The sequence below is a fragment of the Marmota marmota genome, unplaced genomic scaffold (genome assembly GCF_001458135.2).
Source record: "Marmota marmota marmota unplaced genomic scaffold, marMar, whole genome shotgun sequence".
NCBI classification, from domain to species: Eukaryota; Metazoa; Chordata; class Mammalia; order Rodentia; family Sciuridae; genus Marmota; species Marmota marmota.
This window is the reverse complement of record NW_026000093.1, coordinates 6,647,351-6,674,092: the sequence shown is the minus strand read 5'-3', so window position 1 is coordinate 6,674,092 and position 26,742 is coordinate 6,647,351. Positions and strand designations below refer to the sequence as shown.

Here is a 26,742-nt window from a genome sequence, read left to right as displayed (position 1 = left end):
GCCGCAGAAGGTGAGAGAAGAGCCGCGTGAAGCTGAAGAACAGGCTAGAAAGAAGGCTGAACAGCTTCGGGGCAGTGGGCGAGTCTGAGACCTGTGCAGGACCGGTGGTGGGAAGGGAAAGGGACGGGAATGGGAGAGAGAAAAACAAAACAAAACACCAGTACACTATTATTGTTGTGTCCAGCCACTCAGTGGGGTACTTTGGGGATGCAAGAGAAAAGTCTATGAAAGAAAAAGGAAAGGCCCAAATTAGCCCCCCTAGCCGCAACTTTGTAACTCTAAGACACTGGTCTGTAGACCAGCTGAGTTGCCAACGCCTATGAGCTCCTTAGAAATGCACAATCTCTGGCCTCATCCCAACCACAGTATCAGAATCTTCATGTTAACATTCCCAAGGAGTTCACATTTAATGTGGTCTGCGATGTGTAGAAGATCCCACTGTCCTTTTTCACTGGAATTCTATCTGCCAGAGGCACAGAGCTGGATTTAACTACCAGGTTCCATTGGGATAGTTGTTTAGGGGATACTTGGATAGGAGCTGCAGAATCCCAGGCCTACTTCAGGCTGTGTGGGGAAAGGACTGGCTGATTTGTCTTTGGATGTGCTGAGTATAATAGAGTAAGTCAGGATTCAAGGTTGGTGTGTTACTGCAAATGCACACTCTATAGGCCCCCTTCCCAACTCTGTTAATTTTATTCTCAGGAACACAGATTTCCCCCCCCCACCCCCCACCCCCCACACATTTTCCACTTGTTGATTAGGAAACCCAATCGATAAAGTTAAAAAGCATTATTTCTGTCTTGGAAAGTGAAAAAAAAAAGTGATTCTTGGAAATCATTAGTTTAGAAGTCAGGAGCCTAGGGTTCTAGACTCAGCCTTGACGGCTAACCCTGGGAATGATTCTTTATTCTTTGAGTTTGTCTACTTCATTTATAAAGTAAAGGAACTGAGCTTATTGAAGACCACTTGCCTCATTCGGCTCCCATCTTTGAGACGTTTTCAGTGCATCTTGGTGTGCTAACATTCAGTGTGTTTACAAACCGGAACCAAACTCAGCCAATCCAAACACCTCCCGCAAGCAAAACAACAAAACCCCACAATTGAATCTGTGAAAAACAGGAGGGGTGGTTGCCAAGAAGAATGAAGGTGGAGGCGGAAAGCAGCGAATAAAAGTGACAGTGTGGTAGGGGAGCGCGCTGTGCACTGCTGGGCTCGGGTCCCAGGGGCGCGGCGGGCGCTCTCCAGGGTCCTGAAGGCGGGAGCAGCCGCGGGCGGCCTCGTGGGCTTGGCGCGGTTCCCCCCGCTGTGCAGTCACCAGGCCCTGCCTGTTTTCTTTTGGCGGTGAAAGTCTTGTGGGAAGCATTGTCGGGAGGGAGGAAACCTAGCAACCCATTCTCATTCATGAGGCCCTTTCTGGGAAGCCTCCGAATGCGTTGGCTGACTTGTCTTTCGGTCGTTTGTATGCGCCCGGGACAGTGGAGCTCGGTTTGCATTTCCGACTAAGTTCATACTGTTTGGCTTCCCCTCGCTACCTTTTCCTGGAGAATGGAATCGTTCTTTTAGAATTTTCATTCTCCTGATTCACATGCTCCCCTCCCCCGTTCTTTCTGGCAGGAGCTGGAGCTGGGAGCTGGGGAGGCTTCTGGAGGAGTGCCAGCAGCTCACTTGAGAGAGGCAAATGGGTGATTTGGAAAACTCAAAGAGCCGGCATTGGCACCCAGGAACAATGCCGCTGGGAGTCATCTGGCCCCGGGGGAAGTCAGGGACCCCCCCCCATTGAGGATTAGGGTGGGGGGATTAACCTGCGCCCAGCACGTTTGGCTGTGTCAGGCTGCTGAATCTAAGTGGGCAGCAATCTCACCCCACCCGCACCTTCTGGGGACTGAGGGTCAGCACCGCACCTGCTCCTAGCTCCAGAGCCAAGGGGTGCTCCGTGGCCACGGGGCCTTCCCTTCGCTGACAAGTACTTGAACCTCATCGGCTTCTGGCACTTGGGCCAAAGAGCTCTATGTTAAATGAGGGTACTGGCTAGGTCCCCTGCGAACTACAGCCTGACCTGTCAACCTACGACCTTCCTAACAAACCCTTGTGGTAAAGCTTGAAAGAAGATGACAATACTGAAAGCGAGTGCCCAGCACATTCCACAACTGGTACCCAAATCAGAGGGCCCAAAAAGCTTCAAGGGCCTTCCGTGAGTCCCAGAATTTGGCGTCTCCAGAGCATGTTTTCAAAAGATTTTGTGAAAACTTGTAACCTGACCCTTCTCTTCTCTCCCTGGCCCCAGCCCTTCTTCCCAAGACACTTGCACGCCCCTTCCTCCTGTATGCTTCATTAAGCATTTTGCTTGGTCCTGTGCTTTAAGACAGAGACCCTTGTGAGGAAAGTGGTGGAAATGTTCAGGCAGAATAAATGTCTCAATGATCCCCACAAAAATAAAGTTTGGGCTCTGGAGACATGCATCATTTGCCCTTCCCTAGACTGGTCTTCCCGCCAATTCTGGCTCTCAGCCTGGTAACTCTGGAAACCTGGTGTGGAGCCAAGAGTCTTCTCTAACTGGAGGTGGTGTAAAGCATGATGGGTGTAGGGTACTGGAATCCATCCACTTCCTTGGACTCTTCTGGCAAAGATAGAGCCACAAAGTGACAATGTAACCACAAAATTTGATCTGAGGAAAGTTATCCTAGGAAAGATCTTCAGTCTCCCCTTTACTGCACTGCAAAGGGCTGGCTCTGTCTGCTTTGGGGGCTATATTCTAGGTGACAGGCTGAGGGCTTCACTAACATTAACCACAAAGTGGAATCATGAAAATCGTGCTCCTGAAAGCATTGGTCTATAGGAATCCAGAAGATTTAGGGAATATTGTACTCTGATTCAATAGCCACCAGAATGCCTTTATGCAAACTAGAAAATCATGACACCTCCCCAATTAATATAAACAATGTCTCATCTCCCTCAAAGGCAAATTGGAGATTTTCATTCACACCAGAATACTACCATTTCACAAGGTAAACACCCACAGCAGAATCAAACTACTTCTTTATAAAAATGTTCTGATCACCTTTAGAGCTAAAAAAATCAGGACAGAATTTGAAATTAGATTTAATTCTATGGAATGACCTATTTTCTCCCTTGCTGTCATCTAGCTATATTGCATATTTTTATTTTCTGTTATTTGGAGACATAGTTCTCCCACCAGGATCTAAGAATCAAGCTGACAGTGATAGAAGACTACAAAGACAAATCTTTGCCTGTTGTGACCATAAATCATGCAGATTGGAAGGTGGCAATAAATAAACTAAATGGAACATGGTTATTAGAGTCACAAGTAATTACTAATTTGAGAACAACAAAACTATTAATAAAATGTTTCTATTAAGGTTCACTTAGAATCTCAATGTTCCTAGTGAAAGTACGACTGTAAAAAAGAGTATCTCTGCAGCTCATAATTAGTTTTTACTTTATCTATTCTTTTAATAACTTTTAAAATGTATTTATGCTTAAGGTTTATGTGGAGAGGTCATAGAGATGTTATATAATGGAAGCAATCACAATGAGGAAGGAGGGGCTGGCACCAGAGTGGAGTGGACTAGAAATGAGAGCTACTTAGGTAACATGTAAGCCTGAGTAGAGGCAACAGAAGGCTCTACTTCTGTTGAAGGTAATTGGGCCCTCTGCATTCCCCATCAACATAACTAATCAAGTGAAGGCTTAAGATAAGAGATCAGGCTTTATGTGAATATTTTGTATATTTACTATGGTTTAAATGTGTGACCCAAAATTTCATGTTAGAAACCTGGTCCCCAGTGCAACAGTGTTCAGAGGCAGGACTTTTGGGAAGTGATTGGATCATGAAATTTCTGTCTTCATTTGTGGTTTTTGTTTTATTTATTTATTAATTATTATTATTATTATTATTATTATTATTATTATTGTAAGGGAGATTGAACCCCGGGGCATTTAACCCTAAGCCACATCCCCAGCCCTTTTTATATTTTATTTTTAGACAGGTTCTAATTGTTTAGGGCCTCCCTAAGTTGCTGAGGCTAGCTTTGAACCTGTGATCCTCCTGCCTCAGCCTCTGGAGCCATTGGGATTATAGGCACCACCATGTTTGCCTTCTGTCTTCATTTATGGATTAATGGTTTGATGGGTTATCTCTGGGCTGACTGTGTTATAGAAGTGAGCTCTCTCAGGATTACGTGCTCTATCTTGCCATGTGGTGGTCTCTGCAGCAAGAAGACCCTTGCCAGATGCCAAGTAGATATTCACACCACATTCTTGGAGTTCTTAGCCTCCAGAACTGTGAGCTAAATAAACCTCTATTCTTTATGTTATAAATTACCTGGTCTCAGATATTTTGTTATAGAGACAGAAAATGGACTAAGGCAATATTCAAAACTAAACCCTTGATTTCCTCCCCAAACCTCTGTTCCTGCAGTCTTCATGTTTGTATATCCCTGACTCACTCTCACACTTATTAGTCAAGTCTAATGTCTTCTCATAGTCACAGCTATCACCCTATGTTGTAAGTTGACTTGCATCTTCTCCAAACCTATTTGTGGAAATGTTAACTGCCTAGTGCCTCTGAATATGACCTTATCTGGAAACAGGGTTGTTGCAGATATAATTGGTTAAGAGGAGGTCATGCAAGAAGAGTAGGATGGCCTTACTCCACTATGACTGGTATTCTTGCAGAAAGGGGAAATGTAGACACACTCACACACACAGGGAGAACACATAACATGAAGGCAGAAATCAGGGTGCTGTGTCTAAGATATCAGGGAATACCAAAGATTGTTAGCAAAGCACCAGACACAAAGAAGAGGCATGGAACAGATTCTCCCTCAAAAGGAATTTAGTCTGAAGACTATAGCAAAGAGCAGGGCTTGGGAATGCATGCCTATAATCCCAATGACTGTAGGCTGAGATGGGAGGATTGCAAGTCTGAGGTCAGCCTCAGCAAATTAGTGAAACCTTCAGTAATTTAATAAGACCTTACCTCAGGGGTAAAAGAATAAAGAAAGAAAGAAAAAGAAAAAAAGATCGCAGCAAGCAAACCCTGCCTGAGTTTACAGATTCTATTTCCTGTTCTGCAAATTTCACATTCAAGACTACAACCTCAACTCTTACTTGAATTTTCAACCTGCTGACTTGTTCCACAGATTTTGGACTTGCCGGCTTCCACGACTGCATGAGCCAATACCTTAAAATCTCCCCAGTACTCCCCCTCCCAGCCAAGTGGTTTTATTTCTCTGGGGATGTTTGACTAACTGATCTTTCTACTTCCCCTTTGCCCTATTTCCCCTCATAGTCTAGTTTCAATACTGAAAACATGGTTATTTTTAAAACATAGGTCAGATTATGTCACCCTGCAGCTGCAGACTTTGAATGGCTTCTCCTCTCAGAGTAAAACCTCTTACATTAGCCCACAAGGCACTACATGAATGGTCCCACCTGCTTCTAAGATCTCCTCTTCCTATGCAGCTGTGCTTGCAGTATTGTTTTTCTCCCTAGCACACGTCACTGTCAAACATACTATACATTCACATGTTTATTTGTAAGAAATAAGCAGTAATTTTGTCTCTTTTGTTCATTATTATCTTGGTAGTACCCCAAACAGTGCTTGACCCTTAACTAAATGCTCTATAAACTTGGTGGACAAATGAACTAAAAATAAGCTCAACTATTCAGTCATAAAAGGGAATAGAAGAATGAATTAGAGCAAACCATGATCCATGTTTTTATAATAATTTCAGAATGAATCTTAATGTTATGTATTAATAAAAGGAATAAAAAAAGAGAAAAAAAGAATGGAATTCTGGCACATGCTACAACATGGGTGGTGGGCCTTCAACATTATGCTAAGTGTAAGAATCCAAACGCAGAAGGACAAATATTGTAAGATATCATTTACATGAGGTAACAAGAATAGACAAATTTATAGAAATTGAAAGTAGAATAGAGGTTACTTGGGTATGGGAAGAGGATTTATAGAAACTGAAATTAGAATAAAGGTTACTTGGGACTGAGAAGTTTTTACTTGATGGATACAAAATTTCTGTTTGAGAGATTTAAAAAAATTTTCTGGGAGTAGATAAGTAAATAGAGGTGGTGGGTACAGGACAGTATGAATGAATTAATGCCACTGTTTAAAATGATGACAATCCTTCAAAACTCTTTTTTTAAAAAAATATTTTTATTAGTTATTGATGGACTTTTATTTTATTTATATATACGTGATGCTGAGAATCAAACCCAGTGCCTCATACATGCTAGGCAAGCGCTCTACCACTGAGCCACAACCCCAGCCCCTCCTTCAAAACTCTTGATGAAGGGCTGGGAGTGCGTCTCAACAGTAAAGTGATTTGTCTAGCATATACAGGGCCTGGGTTCAGTTCCCCAGCACCAAAACCAACCAACCAACCAACCAACCAACCAAATAATAACAAACTCTTCAAGAGGTAAGCTGAGAGGAGACTCTGGAAGTCCGGGGAGAACGAACACTGAGTTAGTCATTCTGTCATTGAGTTCACACCTATGTTTTAGGGTTCTGTTGTTTTGATTTCTGTTGCCACCACTCAAAAGTGTTTGTAAGCTAGGCATTGCCTAGTCTCACTGGTATGAGACTGGATATGATTGGAGATTATATATATATATATATATATATATATATATATTCTTTTTTTAAATAGTGGAATGCATTACAATCATAATTATCCATTCTCAACATTATTTTTTATAACTCTGTATATAAAGTATGTTCACTACAAATTTATATATATATATATATATATATATATACTGGAATTGAACTCAGAGGCACATAACTACTGAGTTTCATCCCCAGCCCTTTCCCTCTTTTTGTATTTTAATTAGAGACAGGATCTCTGCTGAGTTCCTTAGTGCCTTGCTAAGTTGCTGAAGCTGACTTTGAACTTGTGATCCTCCTCCTCATCCTCCAGGCTGCTGGGGTTATCCACCACACCCATATATGTTTTTAACAACTTTTCTGGCTTCTGTGAATTGGAGTGAATTGAGGGGGTTGGGGAAGGTAAGAATAGTGAAAGAGGAGGCTTTGTACTGTGAGAGATGAGAGAAGATGACTTGGACAGGTGGTGGGGATAAAAATATAAACACATAGACTATTTTGATAGATTTACATTTAGATTTAGAGAGAGAATCAATAGAAATTTAGGTGTATTGGATGACCAGGCTGAGAGAAATGGAGTCAAAGATAATTTCTCTATTTTTTGGTTTGAGCAGTTGAGTGACTTGCTGAAATAAGGAAGGCAGAGGTTGGGAAATCAAGAATCTTGGTAAAGACAGATATTTGAGATGCCTATGAGTCATTCAAATGGAGATGTCAAGTAGCTGCTATAAGAGCCTGGAGCTCCTGGTAGAGGTCTGGGTAGGAGTCTAGGAGAGGTAAATGTGGGACCCATTAGCATAAAGTAGCATTTAAAGCTATTGGAATTGGGTGAAATTCTTGAGATAGGGCACAGCTGGAGGAGGAGAGGAGGGGAAGAAAGAGAGAACTGTATCAATTACAGAGCTTGAATGGTATTCAGGTGGAAATGGGTATCCACTGACAAAATTTAATCAAAAAGCTAACACAATCATTCTTGTATTTTAGAAAGATCTCTCTGTCCTCTGGTATTACTTAGAAGCAATTCTGACTGGAAAGAGGGAACCAGAGTAGAGACTTTGCAATTTTTTGTTTGTTTGGAGAAATGATCATGACTTGATCTAGGAAAGTGTTAAATGGAATGGAGCTAAGAGAAGAGATGAAGAGATAATTTTGAATAATGTGGAGAAAATTTGGGGATTGAGCGGAAGTGTAAAATGAGGACAAGAACAAGATCAAGAATTGTGCCCCCAATTTTCTAGTTCAAAGTCATGTGGATAATGATACTATTTACTGAGATAGATGCTAGTTTCAAAGAGTCTGTTATACATGTAAATCTAGATAGATGTTTAGTAGACTTTGGCATATTTTAGTGTGGATAGCATGAGTTAAAACTGAATGAAGTCAACAGTTCATAAGGCTGTTATACAGTCATAGTTAAGATTAGCCAGGGAGAATGAGTCAAGTGAGAGGAAGAAAAGACCAAGCATGAAAACCTACAGAGTAGTTCCAATATTTCAGTCAAAAAAGAAGAAATTTGTAAATGTGGCTGACAAAAAACAGCTAAAGAAACAGAAGGAAAACAAAATAAAAAGGGTCAACCCTGTATTATGTGTCAGACACTATTCATATAATATGCCATCTATTTTTTTAAAAATATCTTTATTTTGCTTATTTATTTATTTATCTTCTGTGGTGCTGAGGACTGATCCCAGTGCCTCACATGTGAGAGGCAAGTGCTCTGCCACTAAGCCACAACCCCAGCCCCGCCATCTATTTTTTTTAATAACCCTGCAAGCAGGTTTATGCATCTAATAGAAGATTGTAATGATTTCAGAGTCCCAGAAAGGTGAAATAACTTGACCAAGAAGATATATCTAGGAAAATAGCAAAGCAGATTTGAAGGAATCTAAGTAAATCTAGTTCTATCTGATTTCTAAACCTTCATACTTCCATCTTTAGTAAAAGGAATGAGGTGTGTGTATGTGTGTGTGTGTGTGTGTGTGTGTATACTTACATATTTGTGTATAAATAAACTACGTCTGGAAGGACACTAGCACCTGAGAAAGTGAAGAGAGATTGTGGTTGGCAGTGGGTGGGAGGGAAACTTCACATATCGTGTACAATTTTATTCTTCATATTGTAATAGAATCTGCTTTTGTATTTTTCCTCCTTCCATGTTTGACGGTGACGGCAGTCTCCACCACTCTTCCACATCTGATGCCCACATCTGGACAAACTCATAGGGAAATCCAAGCCCAGGTGCACATACCCTTTGGCAGCACCTTCCAGAAGTTCGAACTATGCAAGTCCTGTTCCTTGCAAAGAAAGACAGCCCCATCATGAAACTCCAGGTTGCATTCCTCTCTCTGCCTTTTCAAGCCATTTTTGGACTTGCTTGGAATGCTGCCCCACTCTCCTCCAAGGGTCTCTTCATGTGTGTGGACTCTTATGAATTGACATACCAACAAAATTTGGGGTTGGTGGGAGAGTCCAGCTTGCCTGTGTGGTGGAACCACACGTGATATTGGTTTCCTATTGTAAGTCTGTGCTATTCTAATTCTGAATATTCGAATCCAGAATATGAAATAACTAAAAAACATTTCAAATGGGAACAATATGAAAGGTTCATGTGCCAAAGTTCTAAGATTTCAAGGTCTACCTCGGTTTCCCCATTTTCCTTATTTGTTAGTTCATTAAAAAGAAAAATAAAACAAAATAAAAAAAATTTTTTAAAAAGATCAAATATAGCCTGGGTTTTTTATTTGCTTTTCTAATAGTCTATATCTGCAGAGAGTTAGGAAGGAAATTATTTACATACAATATCAGAAAATTGAAAATAAAAATTAGAATCTTATTTATGAACTTTAGTGATATTTTCCTGGGATCTCTAGCTCTATAAAAATTGTATTTTTCACAAAAATATTTGCATTTGTCCAAATGACAATATTTTCTTTCAATATAGTTTATAATTTAGATAATTTGGTAAGCATATCTATACTTCTCTATATTTCTACCACGCAAGCTATTTCTGGGAAAATGAAACAAAACAAAAAAACCCTAACTATATTTTGCATACATAATTAAGTTTTTAAATTTCATTCAATTTTGAAGCTGGGTGTGATGGTGTTGTAATCACAGCAACTCAGGAGGCTGAGGCATGGACCAGCAAGGTTAAATGATTTGTTTGGACAAGTAAGGCACAGAGCTGGGTTCTTCTGCTTCCTGATTGTTGGCTCTTGACGTCACATCTAGGAGACAGTCATTATTATTATTCTTAATATTATTATTATTTGCAGTACTGGAGTTTGAACCCAGAGTCTTCAGCATGATAGGCAAGTGCTCTATCTCTGAGCTACATTCCACAGTCCAACAGAGTCATTATTATTTGTGCCTATTGTGAGACCATGCTATTCTAATTCTGAATATTCTAATCCAAAACATGAATTAACTAAAAACATTTCAAATGGGAAGAATATGAAAGGTTCATGTGCCCAAGTTCTAAGATTTCAAGGTCTACCCGGGTTTCCTCATTTTCCTTATTTGTTAGTTCATTACATAGAAAAACAAAACAAAAGAAAAAAAAAAGATCAAATATAGCCTGGTTTGACAGTGATCAATGGTATGACAATGACCAATGACTATGATATTGTTGATTTATATTCTCTCAATGCCTATGATCATTACTAAGTCTAATTAAATATCTTTGATGACATTTATTCTGTTGAATCAAAACTTCAAGTTTTCATTCTTCTTACCCTCAGCAAATTATGGAAATTCCATGACTAGTTATGCTTACAAATCAACATTGGAAACTTAATTGCTGACTTCAATTCCATGAGTACTAGGTCTCTTAGACACATAGCTGCTAATGCTCCAATTTCCTTAGTAAATTGATTAGATCTCTGAGATCCTAAAATGAATAACACAGCTTTTATAATAGCCCGATTTACCTAAAACTAGGGAAGAGTATTTTAGATACCAACGGCATTAAAGATCCTGGGAGCCTTCATATAACACCAGACACCTTTGGTAAATTAAAATCATGAAGTGCAGAACATTGTTATTCTGAATTGAAATGCAATATAGTTGAAATTCTGTGTTACTTCCTGATTTTCTATTTAATTATTCATTTTTGCAAGAATGATTCTAATCTTAGCATAGCAAAGCTTTACAAAATTCTTGATAGTTTTAGTCTAATATGACTGTAAATCATACATTTATTTTTTTTACTTCACATATAGTTTTCCTTGGGAAAATATGAAGCAGGTCAGCAAGGGTTCATTATGTAATATTTCATTCTAAGACTTCTCAAAGACTGCTATTACTATGAGAAATGAAAAATACTTTCATTAAATGCTAAGAGCTGGTAGAAGCAAATGTAAGCATGAAAATGCAAGGCATAGAGCTACTTCAAAAAAAAAAATCTTTTCTGAGCTCTGTGTGTGTGTGTGTGTGTGTGTGTATTTTTTTCCCCAATACTTCTGTCATCTGAGTCCTAAGTTTTCTCAGGCTCTGCTGCTTTCCTGGGGTGTTAGTGAAATGCAGAGAGGGTTATCAAAAGCACAACAGCAGAAAAGTTCCAAATAGAAGAAGGGGCACAGAGTCAGAAGGGGGAAACCCTTCTGCAAACTTCCCTTATGACTTTGAATATCTTGGATTTCTCATCCATACAGTGAGGAACTTAGTGAAGATGCTCTTTAGGCTTCTAACCAACTCACTTTCGGGTTCATCATGGCCCTCTGGCACATCATCAGTCCTCAGTGCCCTCTCTTGGGACACACACACGCCTCAGCCCCAAACTGTGGCCTTAGCTTACAGCAGAAGCAAAGCAGAATCCCCAGAGAGAGAGCTCTAGAGCCAACCTGCCTCCCCACGCCTGCACTTATGAACATCCCCACTGCGACTTCCCAGCTCTTTTAATTAAATTAAGGTGTCTTCCTAATCAGTTCCTTCCTCTAAGCTTACACAGCACCTGTGTCCTCTCTAACTCTCGCTGTTTTGGGGATGGATGAGGCTTCGAAGGCAAATGTGATTGTGTTACTTCCCTCCTTTTAATGGTTTTTCAGTGGGTCCTCATTTCTCTGTAAGATAAAAGTCAAGTGCGTTCCTGTTGCATGGAAGACCTTTTGTGATCTGTTGATGTGAATTGTTGATCCATCTTTATTTCACCGTTCCTTTGTACTCAAAGCTCCAGTTGTATTAATGTTCCTTTGATCCCTAAATATCTTGTTCACCCTCATTCCTGGAACTCCGTGTCAATGGTTCCCCCTGCTGGATCACTCTCCTTGCCCAGCCTGCTCCTCTGATTTATCTTTCAAGTCTCCTCTCAGATGCTCTGTCCTCAGGGAAGCTTTCCTAAATTGGATAAACTGTTTCTTGGATTTCTAGAATCAAAGCACTTACTACTCTGTATAGTGATGGTCTGTTTTTCCATTGGAAATGAAGCTCTGAGAGCATTAGGACTTTGCCTTATTCAGAGCTGTGTCTCAAAACCCTAAGCGGTACTGGGACATAATATCTATTCAATGAATATTTGTTAAATGAAAGAACTTAGGAATGACGTGATCTGGAACTAATAATTGTTGAATCAAGGTAATGGGCACACAGCATTTTTATCATGCTGTTTTTCTCAACTTATATATGTTTGACATTTCTGATGATGAAAGGATACTTAATAGATGTGTTTTCTAAACATTATATGTTATCTTCAATTGCCATAGACAGGAGACTGGGATAGAAGCTGCCAGTGGCACAAGTAATCTTCCCAGATAAGAGGTTTATTAAAATAGGTCCTTAGAGAAGGCTTGATGCAAAAGGGGACACTCCATTTTTCCCCATGGTCCCCAGGCCGGATCTCCCAGTTTCACACTGGTGGAGTCCAAAAATCAACAAACAAGACGGCAAGAACAAGGAAGACATTGTTCTGTTCAAAGTGGACAATTTGTGTCAGGGCTCAGGAAGGCTGTCTGGGCTTTGTAGCCTTTCCAGTGGTTCTTAATAAACCAGGCTTTGTGCAAGCCTCACTCAGGCCATCCAGGGCCCTCTTCCTTTCTGGTTGTCTCTCTCTGCTGGCCTGGCTGCCAGGAGAACTTGTAAGCAGTCATTGATTTCTTTGAGTTGGAAGCTACTGAAATTGGACTGCTTTGCCTGGCATTTTAAAAGGAATGTTTTTCTTGGGGGAAGTTGGAGTTTGGCACTGCCATGAGATTACAAATTTGGGGGACCATTCAAGATTTATAACTAGCAATTTCTTTCAGGATACATGAGACATTTGTCTGAAGGAAAAGTTTAGCAATTTTAATTTGAAGGGGTCACAAAATAATATTGCTGATTAAGGTTTTACAACCACACTATGGAAACGAAGTAGGAAAATAATGCATTTCTATCTACTAATTGGTTGAATAATCAATATTGACTGGGGTTTACTATGTGTTGAGTAAGTAAAAGCCCACTCATGGAGATAACTAGGTTAGCAACTATTAGAGAGAAACTGTATACAAACCAAGAACATTGGGTTCCAGGGGCTTCCTAGGATGGCAGCACAGGACTAAATGGGATCCTGGACTCATGGATGCAGGCATTTGAAAAAGAAACTAAAGTAACTGGGTTCAGTGGCCCATGCCTCTAATCTCAGGTATTTAGGGGGCTGAAAATTGTAGGTTTGAGGCCAGCCTCAGCAACTTAGTAAGATACTGTCTCAAAAATTAAACCACCCCCCAAAGGGCTGGGGATGCAGCTCTGTTAAAGTGCCCATGGATTCAATCCCCACTATTGCCATAAATAAATTAAAAAATTAAAAAGAGTAACCTATCTAATTTTAAAAAGAGCCCTTCTTATAATTTACCACAATTTTAAACATGTTATCTCATCTGATGTTTTTCTTTTTTCTTTATATATATATATATTGTTTTAGTTATACATAGACACAATATCTTTATTTTGTTTATTTATTTTTATGTGGTGTTGAGGACCGAACTCAGGGTCTCACAGCCCATCATCTGATATTTTTCAAACAACCAGTTTTGAACACAATGATTAAGTGTGTGAGGTATGTTGTCTTGATTTTATAAAGACATTCCATAGACATTTTCATCTAACCGAATATGAATTTGAACTTTTTTTTTCCCCTAAAGGGAGAAACCAGACCAGAAAATGAAATCCAACTGACTTGAATTAAAAAGAAAAAAGACAGTTCTTGTGATTTCAAAGACATTACTCTTTATGTCATCATACCGCCTGGAGCCAGTTTGTAGGAAAAGAATGCACATTACTGAACTTCTTTAGTTAGTAAAAAGGGTTTTTTCAGTAATCACTAGCTGGAAATCCTGCAGTGCTTGCACTTCCACCAGATGTCACTGTTCGCCATTCTTTTACTCCCTGTTTTCAAAAAAGCACTGTATTAGAGAAGAGCCCAGCTTCTCTTGGGCTACTGGGAATGTTCATTGCTTCTTGGTGTGAGGTAGTGGGCTGTATGCCAAGAAGGAAACAGCGGGAGTTCCGGATCTTGACTCAGGCAGAAGGAATTTAACTACATAGTAAACTCTCTGGCTCCCCAATGTACAAAATCCCAAAAGCATTAGCTTCTTTTATCTTCCCCTGTGATTCCATTTATCTACACAATGGCACATTGCTGATGGATGAGCCATGCAGTTATAACCTGGCCTTTAGCCTGGTGGGATAGAAAAAGAGGACATTTTGAAGTTAAGAGAGGACACAGGAACACTATGCTTCTGTCAAAGAAGCCAGTGCCAGACTTAGCTGGGATTTGGACTAGGACAGAGTGTGACTTCTGAGGAGGGGCTGGAAATAACCCTAAACCCCGAGTCTCTCTCCTGCTGGGATTTCATATGATCCAAATCACATCATTGGGAGTTTATTGCTGTGGATCCATTATGAGTATTCCCTGTAGATTTAATGAGTAGGAGCAATTTATTAACTCATTTTCATCTAACCAAATATGCATTTGAACTTTTTTTTTTTAAATGTAAATGGAGAAACCAGACCAGAAAATGAGGTGCCTAGGGCATGTCTGGGGAGGTTGGGAGAGAGTCTCAGGTAAAGGGTAGGTGAAAGAGGCAGAGAGGCAAATTTTTCTTATCTCCCTGTTTCATTCAAGATAAAAGACCTGGTATTTCTGACCCTTCACACCTTCCTCATCTTCACCTGTTTATCTCAAGTGTTGACCAGCTACCAAGCCCTAGACTCCCTAGGGCCAAAAAATGATGAAGCTGACTTTCTTGTACAAAACTGCAGCTTTGGAAAAGAGGAAGCTTGCAGACCACAATGACACTAATACATTGTTAAAAATTGTCAGTTTGAAGGTATTTTTAAGAAAAGCAAGAACAGAATAAAGGAAGCATTAATACCTTGCTTTTATTTGCTGACCATATGCTTTTACTTATTTATTTTTAAAATATTTATATTTTAGTTGTAAGTGGACACAATACCTTTATTTTATTTTTTATGCGGTGCTGAGATTGAACCCAGTGCCTCACGCATGCTAGGCAAGCGCACCACCTCTGAGCCACAACCCCAGCCCCCATATGCTTTTATTTTTGTGTCCTACAAACTTGTTTTGCAACAAATGTGTCTATAGCATTAGGATCATGTCCTTCTTGCATGGTGCTGAGGTAATAAAAATCTTCATCTGAAAACTTCAAAAATTCACCTTTCAGTACATGTAAGTTTTTGGGCAAATGATCATAGATGAAAGTCTCAAATTTATCTTGCAGAAGCAGAGAAAGAGCAGACTTATTACAGAATGCAGAAATGTTGTATGCAATTGATAATATTAAATGCTTTGCGCATTTCTATCCAGCAAGCTTTTTCACTTTGTTTGGTCATATTTTGGTCAACTTTTTTTATACAACTTTACACGGATATCTATACTTTATTGAAAACTTATTGGGAAAAATATCCACATACAGCATGGTTGGGTATGAGATGATCCACTCTGGGTCCATCTGGCCTGACTCAGGAGAGCAGAGGGTCACATAAAAACTTTACAGTCCACCCATGTCCCCCAGACTTTAGTTGATGGGGGGACTCATTTACAAATACTTTGCCAAATAAGGCAGTAGGAACAATGAATAAAGGTGGAAGATGGGTGGGTTTATCTCTACATATGAACCCAGCGCCTTACTGGTGCTAGGCAAGCGCTCTACCACTGAGCTACAACTCCAGCCCCTGTTGTTACTTTTTATCTTTTGGTTATAAACAATTTGAACAGATGTTACAAAAATATGTTGAGACTATTTTTATATATCTTAGTTAGCTTTCAATCTTTTTTTGAATAAATGTCTTTAGAATCGTCTATGTCTTGAAAATTAATCCTGACAATTTTTCGTGTTGAGAACTCAGAGTGATATAAGCAATACATATTTTTATGGAAAAACATATTTGTGACATAATTGATGTCAAACAAATTACTTAGATAGTCTGTGATCTGGGTTTCATTTGTTGATATTTGAATATATTCCAATTGTCACTGCATAAACTATTATCCTTTCAACATATCTTATTCATCTTAAAAATCCACTTTTCAATCATTTTAAATGCAGTAGTCCTAAAACAATTCTGGGGAAGTTACTAAAATAGACTCTTAAATAACATGAGCTTGGTCTGAATTGTGTTTATCAATTCAGAATGGATGTAGATGGCTCCTGTAACAACAAATTTAGACCCTCTGGTTCCCTGTAAATTTAATCTACATCTGTACGTTTCAAGAAGGCAAGACTTTCAATTGCTGAGATGTTTGCAGTAAATTTAGGGCTTTGTGAAGTCTGTCTTGATTTTGGCAGAGAAGTCAACATGATTTTTATGGGATATTTTGGAGGGTGGAAATGAGACTTAGATACATTTTTTTTTTTGCTAACTATTAGTTCAGAATTTGAGAGCTATAACATTTATAGAAAGAAAGAGAGAGAAAGACCCACGACACCCAGACTGACCAGGGTTTAGCAGTATGTGGTTCCTCCTACGCCCCACCCCCTGCAAATAATAATGATATTTATTTGGAAAAAATGAACATTGCTATGAAAATATATATTATAATTTTTTTAGACTTCCATACAGAATCTTTTGCCCATTTTAAAAGATTCTTCTGAAAGGTCAAGGTGAATTGTGCTATATCCTTTGAATGCTTGCTTAGAAACATTCACTGGTAGCTCCCAAAGTGATATACACAGAGAAAATGGGAAGTTGTATTTATTGGTTATTTAATTTTAAAGGGTAAATTATAGTTCTAGTCTTTGGGTTTCTTAAAAAAATCTTATTATTATGTTAATTTTCAAAATAAAAAAGCACAATGACTAAGCTCATGAACTCTCATATCCATCATCCAGTTTTGATAATTAATAACATTATCATTTCTGCTTATTTCTTTCTCCTCTCTCACTCGTCTCCCTGGATTTTTTTTTTTTTTCTTACCAGAGATTGAATCCAGGAGCACTTAACCACTGAGCCACATCCCCAGACCTTTTTAAGTTGCTTAAAAAGGCCCTAAGCAATTAGAAAGATCTTTTATAAGGTCTTTCTTTAGTTGCTTAGGGCCTTGCTAAGTTGCTGAGGCTGGCTTTGAACTCATGATCCTCCTGCCTCAGCTTCCCAAGATGCTGGGATTAGAGGTGTGTGTTACCATGCTAGGCTTCCCCTTGCTATTTATAGCAAGTTGCCGCTCATGTATCAATTATTTTAAAAACACCTCCTAAATTCCCAGTTCCTTTGATACCCCCCCTCCGCCTTTTAAGAGCATAACCACAGTCCCATGTCAGCCACAGATATTCTTTAGACAGAGAGGCACCAAACATGACTTTCAGATCTCCTTCGTCCATAAGTTGCAAAAAAAAAAAAAAAAAAAAAAAGAGGCCATACTAATAGTAGTAAATAATATTTTGAGCTTGCTCCAGTTGATTGCTAAAACCATCCTTCCTATTCCTAACTTGGAGTCTTCTCATTGCTTTCTAGAAGTCTCTATGTGTCTAGAAGTGTCCATATGCTTGCATGCAAGTTTTCTCAGTCATCACTTGCTATCCCTTCTCCCTTCTCCTTCCTTAACACTGTGTCCTCTGGCATCTTGTGATATTATCCATGTCATTCCACTGTTTTTTTTTTCAACTAAGTGTATATCTGAAAAGCACAGATATACATTCTTTTATGTAGGCATATATGTACATACCTTTAAAAAAGATGTAACACATACACACATTCTTTTCTGATGTATGAGAGATGCCTTATGGTAGTCCCCCATTACCTGCAATTTTTGTTACAGTAGTTTCAGGTACTATGGTCAACCATAGTCTGAAACATTAATTTTTATTTTGACTCAAAATTTTAAGAGAGAGACCACATTCATACAACTTTCATTATAGTATATTGATATAATTATTTTAGTATTTGTTATTATTATTAATCACTGTGCTTATTATAAATTGCATTTCACCATAGTTATGTATATAAAGGAAAAAAACATAGTATTGAAACGGTTTGGTGCTATCTGTGGCTTCAGGAATCTACTGGGGATATCAGAATATATATCCTCTGCAAATAAGAAGGGACTACTATACTTTTTTGGTAGGCATTTGAGTTGTCCATTTATAACTTTTCCAGCAGGGTTTTTCCACAATAAGATACTTCTACTTTATTGACACAACAGCTTTCTATTTTTCTTGGTCAGGGTTCCAATCAGAATTTTAAACTGAATTTATAGGTGTTCAAATTAGAATTGCGGAGATGGTGTGATGGAGTCTATGAATGTTTTCTGGTACTTGGGTTTCTCTACATTTCCCAACCACTTTGAAATTAGATTGGCTCAGGGCCTGGTTCTGCTCAAAGTGTGAAGGTGAGGATAAGCAAGAGGATTCACCTCCTTGTGATATCTTAGGTGCTTTTGTTACTCCAGCGTACTCTAGCCTACATGATAGATGATCAGACAGATTGTCTGAGCTGGGCTACTGTCTTAGTCCATTTTCTACAATAGAAGACCACACACTGGCTAATTTATGAAGAAAGCAAATTCATTTGGGTTAGGATTATGGAGCCTAGGGAGTCCAAAGGCACAGCACTGCCACCTGGAGGTCTGTGTCATTTCATAGTGGAAGGGTGAAAGGGTGAGGAGGCCCGCAAGAGGGTGGAGACGAACGTGGGCTGCTTTTATTTCAACCCTCTCTGGAGATGAACGAAGTCATTCATATCTATGAGGGCGACACCCTCATGATCCAATCGTTTCCCATTAGGATCCACCTCTCAACACTGCCCACTGGGAATCAAGCTTCCATGCATGAATTTTAGAACACACCCAAAGCATCGCAACTACCTACATTGAGGTATTAATATTTGTTAGGTGCTGTTTTTGTCAGGCAAGGTAGAATATAACCCATGAATTTGTTATTTATGAAAATACATTCATTTCTTAAATCTTACAAAAAAATGTGAGAGATTGTGAAGGTTGCCTTTTGCCACTTTTATTTTTGGATGCTGGGGATTAAACCCAGGGCCTTCTGCATTTGAGGTAATGCACTCTACCAACTGAGCTATATCCCAGCTCCTGCTATTCACTTTTAAATTGATCACCATTTCATTTATTATTTTGAAAGGCATTAGCTGGAATCTTATATGCTTTATCAAGTTAAGGCATTGACTAAATTAGCTACATTACAAAAGTCTCTGGGTTGATGACAAGTGTTTTTTCTGACACATTGAAACATTGCTTGACTTTGAATTTCTTTGTTTGGTTTTGTTCTTTTAAAAAAAATTTTTAAATATGTTCTTAGATGTATGAACCTTTATTTATTCATTTATTTTTATGTGGTGCTGAGAATCGAACCCAGTGCCTCACACATGCTAGGCAAGTGCTCTACCACTGAGCCACAGCTTCAGCCCTTAGTTTTGTTCTTTTAAAATCTGTTTTCTATTTTTAAATTGATCAATCATAATTGTGTATATTTATGAGATACAATGTAATATTTTGATATGTTAACTTGTACTAGAAAGATTAAATCAAGATAATTAACATATACATCCATCATCTCACCTACTTACCATTTGTTTGACGTTGAGAATGTTTAAAACTCTTCCAGAAAGTTTGAAGTAAACAATGCATTATTATTAACTATAGCCAATGTGCTGTGCAATAGGTCACCAAAGCTTGTTTCTCCTAACTGAAACCTTGGACCCTTTGATCAATATCTCTCCTATGTCCTTGTTTTGTTCTTCATGTCACATGGGCTGTTTTAGGTTATTTGAGCGACAGACTGAATAACTGAAGAGCATTTCTCACTTTTCCCAAGGTTGTCTTTATGGTCCTCAGTTAAGGAAAACAACATAAATACGGCTCATTGAGAACTCAAGGCCCTGGGCCTGAAGGCTATTGAGCTAATTGCCTTTGCCTCATTTGGAAAGACCCTAGGCTAGGTACTGGAAGATTGCCAATGAACATGTGCATGCTAACCAAGGCAGATAGAATCAAGACAGGGCTTCCAAATGAGCTTTTTGGAAACAGGTCTGTGAACATCTCAAACGCTAAATTAATTACTATGGAGAACCTTCAGAAAGATAAGAAACAACTGTATTCTGCTCAGTGGACTCCACCTTTCTCAAATGGAGGCAGAATGGAAAAGTTTTCTTCTCCGAATGCATTAATGTTAAGGCTATCACAAGAGTCATCACTTTCCTACTAAGATATTTTACCTTCCTTCTCTATCCGTTTTATCACACAAGGTTATATTGTTTTTGTAGTTGCCCTTTGGGGCCTTGAAATTTTTATCTTTTCTTTTCACTGTATAAAGTTTCAAAACAAGTGCTTTGATCAGCTCTCAAGGATTCATGTGTTTGGAACAGGAGAACCCTTTGAACCACTAAGGCAACTTGGTGACACTCGTTAAGGGCATTGACATTGGAATAAGCTGAAAAATAATATTGTTTAAGCTCTGACAACATTTATTTGATGACATTTATTACTGAGAAAGAATGTTAACACATGCACTTATGTCTGAATCAATAGATAGAGATTGGACTTGTTTACAGGGTGGCTGTAACAACTCCTTTTTTCTCCTATCTGCTAACTAGGAAGACTGCTGGCCGATGATGTACCCTGTTTCCCATTTGCACTCTGCCCAAAAGGAAACAAAAATTCTTATGGAGAAAAAAATTGAATAAAGACAGGAGCGTGAGTGTGTGTGCATGCCTGTGTTCATGTATGTGTGTTGGGGGTTATCAGGTTATTTTGTAGTAATTTAGTGGTCCATGTTAGAATATTTGGGGCAAAATACATAGAGAAAAAAGATGCATTAAGAAGCCTAGATTTAAGCCCACGAAATTATTGTCTACTTTCTTTTTTTAAAAAAATATTTATTCATTCTAATTTGTTATACACGATGGCAGAATGCAATTCATTTCATATTACACATATAGAGCACAATTTTTCAAGTCACTGATTATACACAAAGTATTTTCACACCATTCATGTCTTCATGTACTTAGGGTAACGATGTCTAACTCATTCCACCATCATTCTTATTCCTTGTCCCCTTCCTTTCCCCTCCCTCCCCTTTGCCCTCTCTAAAGTTCCTTGATTCCTCCCATGCTCCCCCCACCTCACCAATTATTGTCTACTTTCTAAATCACTTTCAGAGTCTATATATTAGCATTGAAATTAATCAGAACAACTAGGTTCACACCTCCACTCAGCTGACTCCCATATGTAACCCACAGTATTTCCAAACTTGTTTTCTCACCTCTAAAACAGGTCCGATGACATCAGTGCTACTTAATGAAGGTGGTTAAGTATCCAAATGAGAAGAACAACCAGAACAACCACCACAACAAATGTAAATAATCAAATCAGTGTGTTGGTAACATTGATCTAATTTACCTCTGGAGTTTTTTTTTTAACTTTTCATTTTTTGCAATAATTATAGATTCAGAGGAAGTTACCAAAAAAAATGTACAGAGTGGTTTCATGCATTTAAAAAAATCATCGATAAATGGTTTATTTGGAGTTCAAGATATACAGTACATGAGAAACATATTTTTAGCTTATCATTGTGTTGTCAATGCAATGACAGACATACCAAATGAAGGATGGATTGATGGACTTTGTTTAGCGTGTCTCTCCCAACTTCTGGGCTTGTTATGCTTGATATTAGTTATCTATTGCTGTGTGATGAATTCCTCTAGATATGGCAGCTAAAAAAATTAACATTTATTATCTTATGGCTTCCTTTGGTCAGGAATCTGAGAATAGGTTAAGTAGTTGGTTCTGACTTAATTAGGTGTTGAGTAAAGATGCGTCATCTTAAGGCTCCACAGGGAAAATCTTTTGTCCAAGCTCATTCACACAGTTACACCCAGACCTCAGGAAACACATTTCCAAATTCACATGGGCTTCACAACATGACTGACAACTGGCTTCCTTCAGAGTCAGTGATATAAGAGAAAGCCACAGAATGCTCCAAAGATGTAATCCAGAGTCTTTTTATAATCTAATCTCTTTAGTGAAATCTCATCATGCTGTATTATATTCATTAGAAGAACTCAATAATTTCAGTCCACATTTAAAGTGAAATAGTTACTCTAGGGCATACTAGAAGGTGGGGGTCACCAGGCCCATTATAGAGGCTGCTTACACATGCACATATAGGCCTTCAAATTCTATTTTTAAAATTTTATTTATTTTTTGTTCTCTTTGGTTATATATGAAAGTAGAGTATAATTTAATTTATTTATACAAACTTGTAGTACATCTTATTCTAACTAGTATCCCAGTCTTGTAGTTGTATATGGTGTAGAGATTCACTGTGGTGTATTTATATATGTACATAGGAAAATTATGTCTGAATCATTCCATTGTCTTTCCTATTTCTATCCCCCTCCCTTCCCTTCATTCCCCTTTGTCTAATCTACTTCCCCTCCCCCATTGTTGTGTGTGAGCATCCACATATTCAACTTCTGTACTCTTTACTCAGTTTCCCCCAATGGAGACTACATAACTACAGTACAATATCAAACCCAGGAAACTCATTACTTTCTTACGCTCATATACAACCAGAAGAATGGGAGGTTGTACTCCATGTATGTATGTGTACTATGTCAAAATACACTCTACTGTCATATATAACTAAAAAGAACAAATAAAAAGCCCAGGAAATTGACCTTGGTACAATTCACAGAGCTTATTATTTCATGTACTCATGTGTGTGCATATATATATATATATATATATTCACATATATATCTCATTATATCAATTTTATCACACATGTAGATTTGTACAACCTCCACTACCATCAAGATACAGAATTGTTCCATTATCACACAGCTCCCTCTAAAGTACTATCCTCTGTAGCTATGTCTACTATCTTCACTTCATTCCTAATCTTTGGCAACCACTAATCTGTTTTAAAATTCTAATTTTATTTAAATGATGGCATATATATGGGATTATACAGTATGTGTTCTTTTTGGGATTGGCTTTCCCTCCATCATTTCCTTGAGATCTATACAAGTTGTTTTGCATCAATAAATTCATTCCTTCTGGTTGCTTCATAGTATTTCATGGTGTGGATGTACCACGGTTTGTTTAGACAGTCATCCCATGAAGGCCTTTTGTGTTGTTTCTGGGTTTTAGCTATTGTGGACATTGTTGTATGAGGTTTATGTGAACATGAATTTTCATTTATATTAAATAAATGTCCAATAGTGAAATTGCCAGGCCATATGGAAGATGCATGTTTAGTTTTGTAAGAAACTGCAAATTGTTTTCCAGATTGGCTGTACCACTTTACATCCTTACCAGTTATATATGAATGATTGGTTTCTCCACAAAGCTGCCAGCATTTGTTATTGTCACCATTTAGGCTATTCTAGCTAATTTTATAGTTGTGATTTTTTCCATTTTAGCCATTCTGCTAGGTATGTAGTTGTTAGATTTCACTGTGGTTTTAATTTGCCTTTCCCTGGTAGCTAATGTTATTGGATATCTTTTCTGTGTACTTTTAACCATCTGTATATACTCTTAGATGAAATATCTCTTCATATATTTTTCACATATTCTAATTGGATTGGTTTTTTTGCTCTTGAGTATGGAGAATTCTTTATCTAAGGTTCAAGGGCTTTAGTAGGTACGGAATTTGTAAATATTTTCTTTTCTTCTTCTTTTTTTTTCTCTTTATTCCTTGTAGCACATAGCCTAAGGCTTTGCAGGTAGTAAGGATTCAATGAATTGAATAGAATGAAATCAAAACAAATTGATTCTATACCACATATGTATTTACTAAAGGAGGGACATGTCTCCTCTTTCTGTGTTTAGATGCAATATAAAAAGATTTTTTTAAAAGGTAAAACTGAGTGAAAGGGACAGTAACATCCTAATTGGGTGGCTCCCTGTAACTTTCACCTGTACCTATGTAGGTTAGAACCTATTTAGGTGGGTTGACAAAATCAGGATGGCAGCTGGGACCGTTCAGTGCCAGTGTATGCGGTGAATTCCAGGACACTGTAGAAGGTGTACTGCTTATTATTATTATTATTATTATTATTATTATTATTATTATTTGGTGCTGGGATTGAACCTGGAGCCTCGTGCATGCTAGGAAAGCACTCTACCACTGAGAGACCTCCCCAGCCTACTGCTGATTTGTAATATCTTTCCATTTTATTTGATTCTGATTCCACTTAAAGCATAGCCTGCTCCCCGACAGTTAGAATTTTGAAATCATATATACATATATATATATATATATATGTATATATATATATATAAATGTATAAATACAACATACAGCAACGTATCTATACAAATGTATTTACATATAAAACACACATGCCTATATACAGTCTACACATACAAAATATTTATATATTTCCACCTAGTGGTAGAATCTAGTACTTAGAAAATTTATTTTAGAAACCATATGTTTGTGTGTATTTGTTATTGCAGTTTTTCTTGCTGTCACAGTAGCTCCAAGTTCTACCTTTTAGAAATATCTTTTGTATGTGTTGTCTACTTTTAGATGCCCATTCATTAATTATTTCTGGCCACTATGGTCATTTCATTTTGGTTTCCAAAGACCCAGAACTATGGTAATAATAGGGGTATGTGGAAATTAATGTGTTATTTGTTCATGTATGTCTGAAAGCTCAAAAGCTTCTTCAGGAAAGGCTTCCTAATCACTGTTTTTTAAAACTTTTCTTCTGCTTGTGTCAATTGGTTAAAATAACATTAGTGGGGGTTGGAGTTGTACTCAGTGGTAGAGCACTTGCCTAGCTTGTGTGAGGTACTGGGTTTGATCCTCAGTATCACATAAAAATAGGTAAATCAAATAAAGGTATTATGTCCCTCTACAGCTAAAAATAGTATTAAAAAATAACATTAGTGGAATGACCTAGAGACTTAAATAGATAGTCTGCAAATACATAATAATTGTTATCAGGGTGCAAATCATGACATAGTTTTCTAGTGTTGAAGTATCTGGATTGGTTTGATATGGTGATTTTGTAGCATTTCATTCTTAGCTCTGCCCAGGATTTCTTAGACACTAACACATGCCCATCCCCCTCCACATCAAATAACCTCTTAAGATATGATTCTATTAATAATTAAGAGCATTTACAGCCTTACACTGTAGTTTTTGCAAAGATACACACAACACTGAACAAGAAAATGTCACTCTTTAGGAAAATGAAGTTACCCACTAGTAGAAATGAGTACTCAGGAAATTTGCCTTAGGAAATTATGCATTTAGAAACAGCACTCCTTATCTCCTCTATGTTTTTATGTTCCTATATTAGCTTATCAAGTTTTTTTCTGTAGCAATCTTTGTAGAAATCAGTCTATAATTTTTCTTATATTATTATATGAAATATAATACTTATATTCAAGAAAAACCTCTAAGGGCTAATATCAATATCCATAAAAATCTATGTCTAGGTTTTCTGCTTTTTAAAATGAAGATAGCCTAAAATGAATAGAAAATCAGCTGGGTGGATAGATCAGTACTAGAGCATGTGCTTAGCATGCTGAGGCCCTGGGTTTTAACCCCGGCATTAACAAAACAAAACAAAACAAAAATAAAAATGAAATCCAAACAAAACAAATTTACAAACAAAAATAATGGTAAAGGGAAGCTGTTTAGGTTGCAAAAACTGGACAAATCAGGTGATTGTCATTAAGGCTCTATTTTTTCCTTGGAGTTGATTCAAAAATTTTTTCCATAAATCTTGAAGACACTGTGAGCAATGACACTAAAGCTTACTGGCTTTGTCTTCTTTCTGGATGATCCTTTCCCTTGTCAAGAAAGTATTGTCAATATTGTGGAGGTCATCTTACCTTGACATTGGGCACAGCCTGGAGGTCCCCTTCGCTTTCTGTGGTTTGATAAGTGTTTTGTACTATATCTCTCCACCCTGGACAGGGGCAGAAATTGTGGCCACATTGATGGCCTGGAAAAATATTCCTGGAGCCACTCTTGGTTGTCTTGGGAAAGCCAGGACATGTTTTGACAGCAAAGGCCCCACATGAATCCTGTAGCCTGACTTCACCAATATTACTGCAGAATCCTATTTCTTTTCTTTTGGCTGATGCTGGGCTGTCTCTGAGTCCACTGGAATCCTCCCTGGAAAGTTATACTGACTAAAGTAAAAGGATTATGTTTTGTGAATCAGGAGCTTATCCACAGATCTTACTGTTCTATTCCAGGTAGAGCCTTTTAGTGTGAATGTCCAGGTATGTTATAACTGCCCCTGTAGGTAGGGATGTGTTCCTCATTCAAATGTGATTCTAAATCAAAATGGAAGGAAATGATTCAAGGGATATGCTGGCACCCTGATCTTGAACTTTCAGCCTCCAGAACTGAGAAAATAGACTTCTGTTGTTTATAAGCTACTAGGTCTATGGTACTTTGCTTTAAGTGAAAATGGACTAAGAAAATCATCAATAGATATATTGAGAACACCACCCCCAAGGAAGCTGTTTAGCAGTCTCTATCTGTTCACTGAACCCATCTAAATTTGTTCCATGCCTTTGGGCCTCTCTGAAAGAGGAGTGCTTCACGGAACCCCCATGAAACCTGTGCATCACACCAGTCTGTGGCTGAATAGCAAAGGAGGATGATATACAG

The 26,742-nt window shown here is 38.2% G+C and overlaps 1 protein-coding gene across 1 annotated transcript in view; it reads right to left on the bottom strand.

Moving 5' to 3' along the window:
- The window catches only part of Rgs20 (regulator of G protein signaling 20), a 103,664-nt gene extending 77,546 nt beyond the window's left edge, over positions 1-26,118 (bottom strand). The window contains 3 exon segments of the mRNA XM_015485693.2: positions 1-104; positions 25,948-26,009; positions 26,011-26,118. Of these exon segments, the coding sequence (XP_015341179.1) occupies positions 1-104; positions 25,948-26,009; positions 26,011-26,118 (274 nt within the window).
- Between the last annotated feature and the right edge of the window lie 624 nt (positions 26,119-26,742).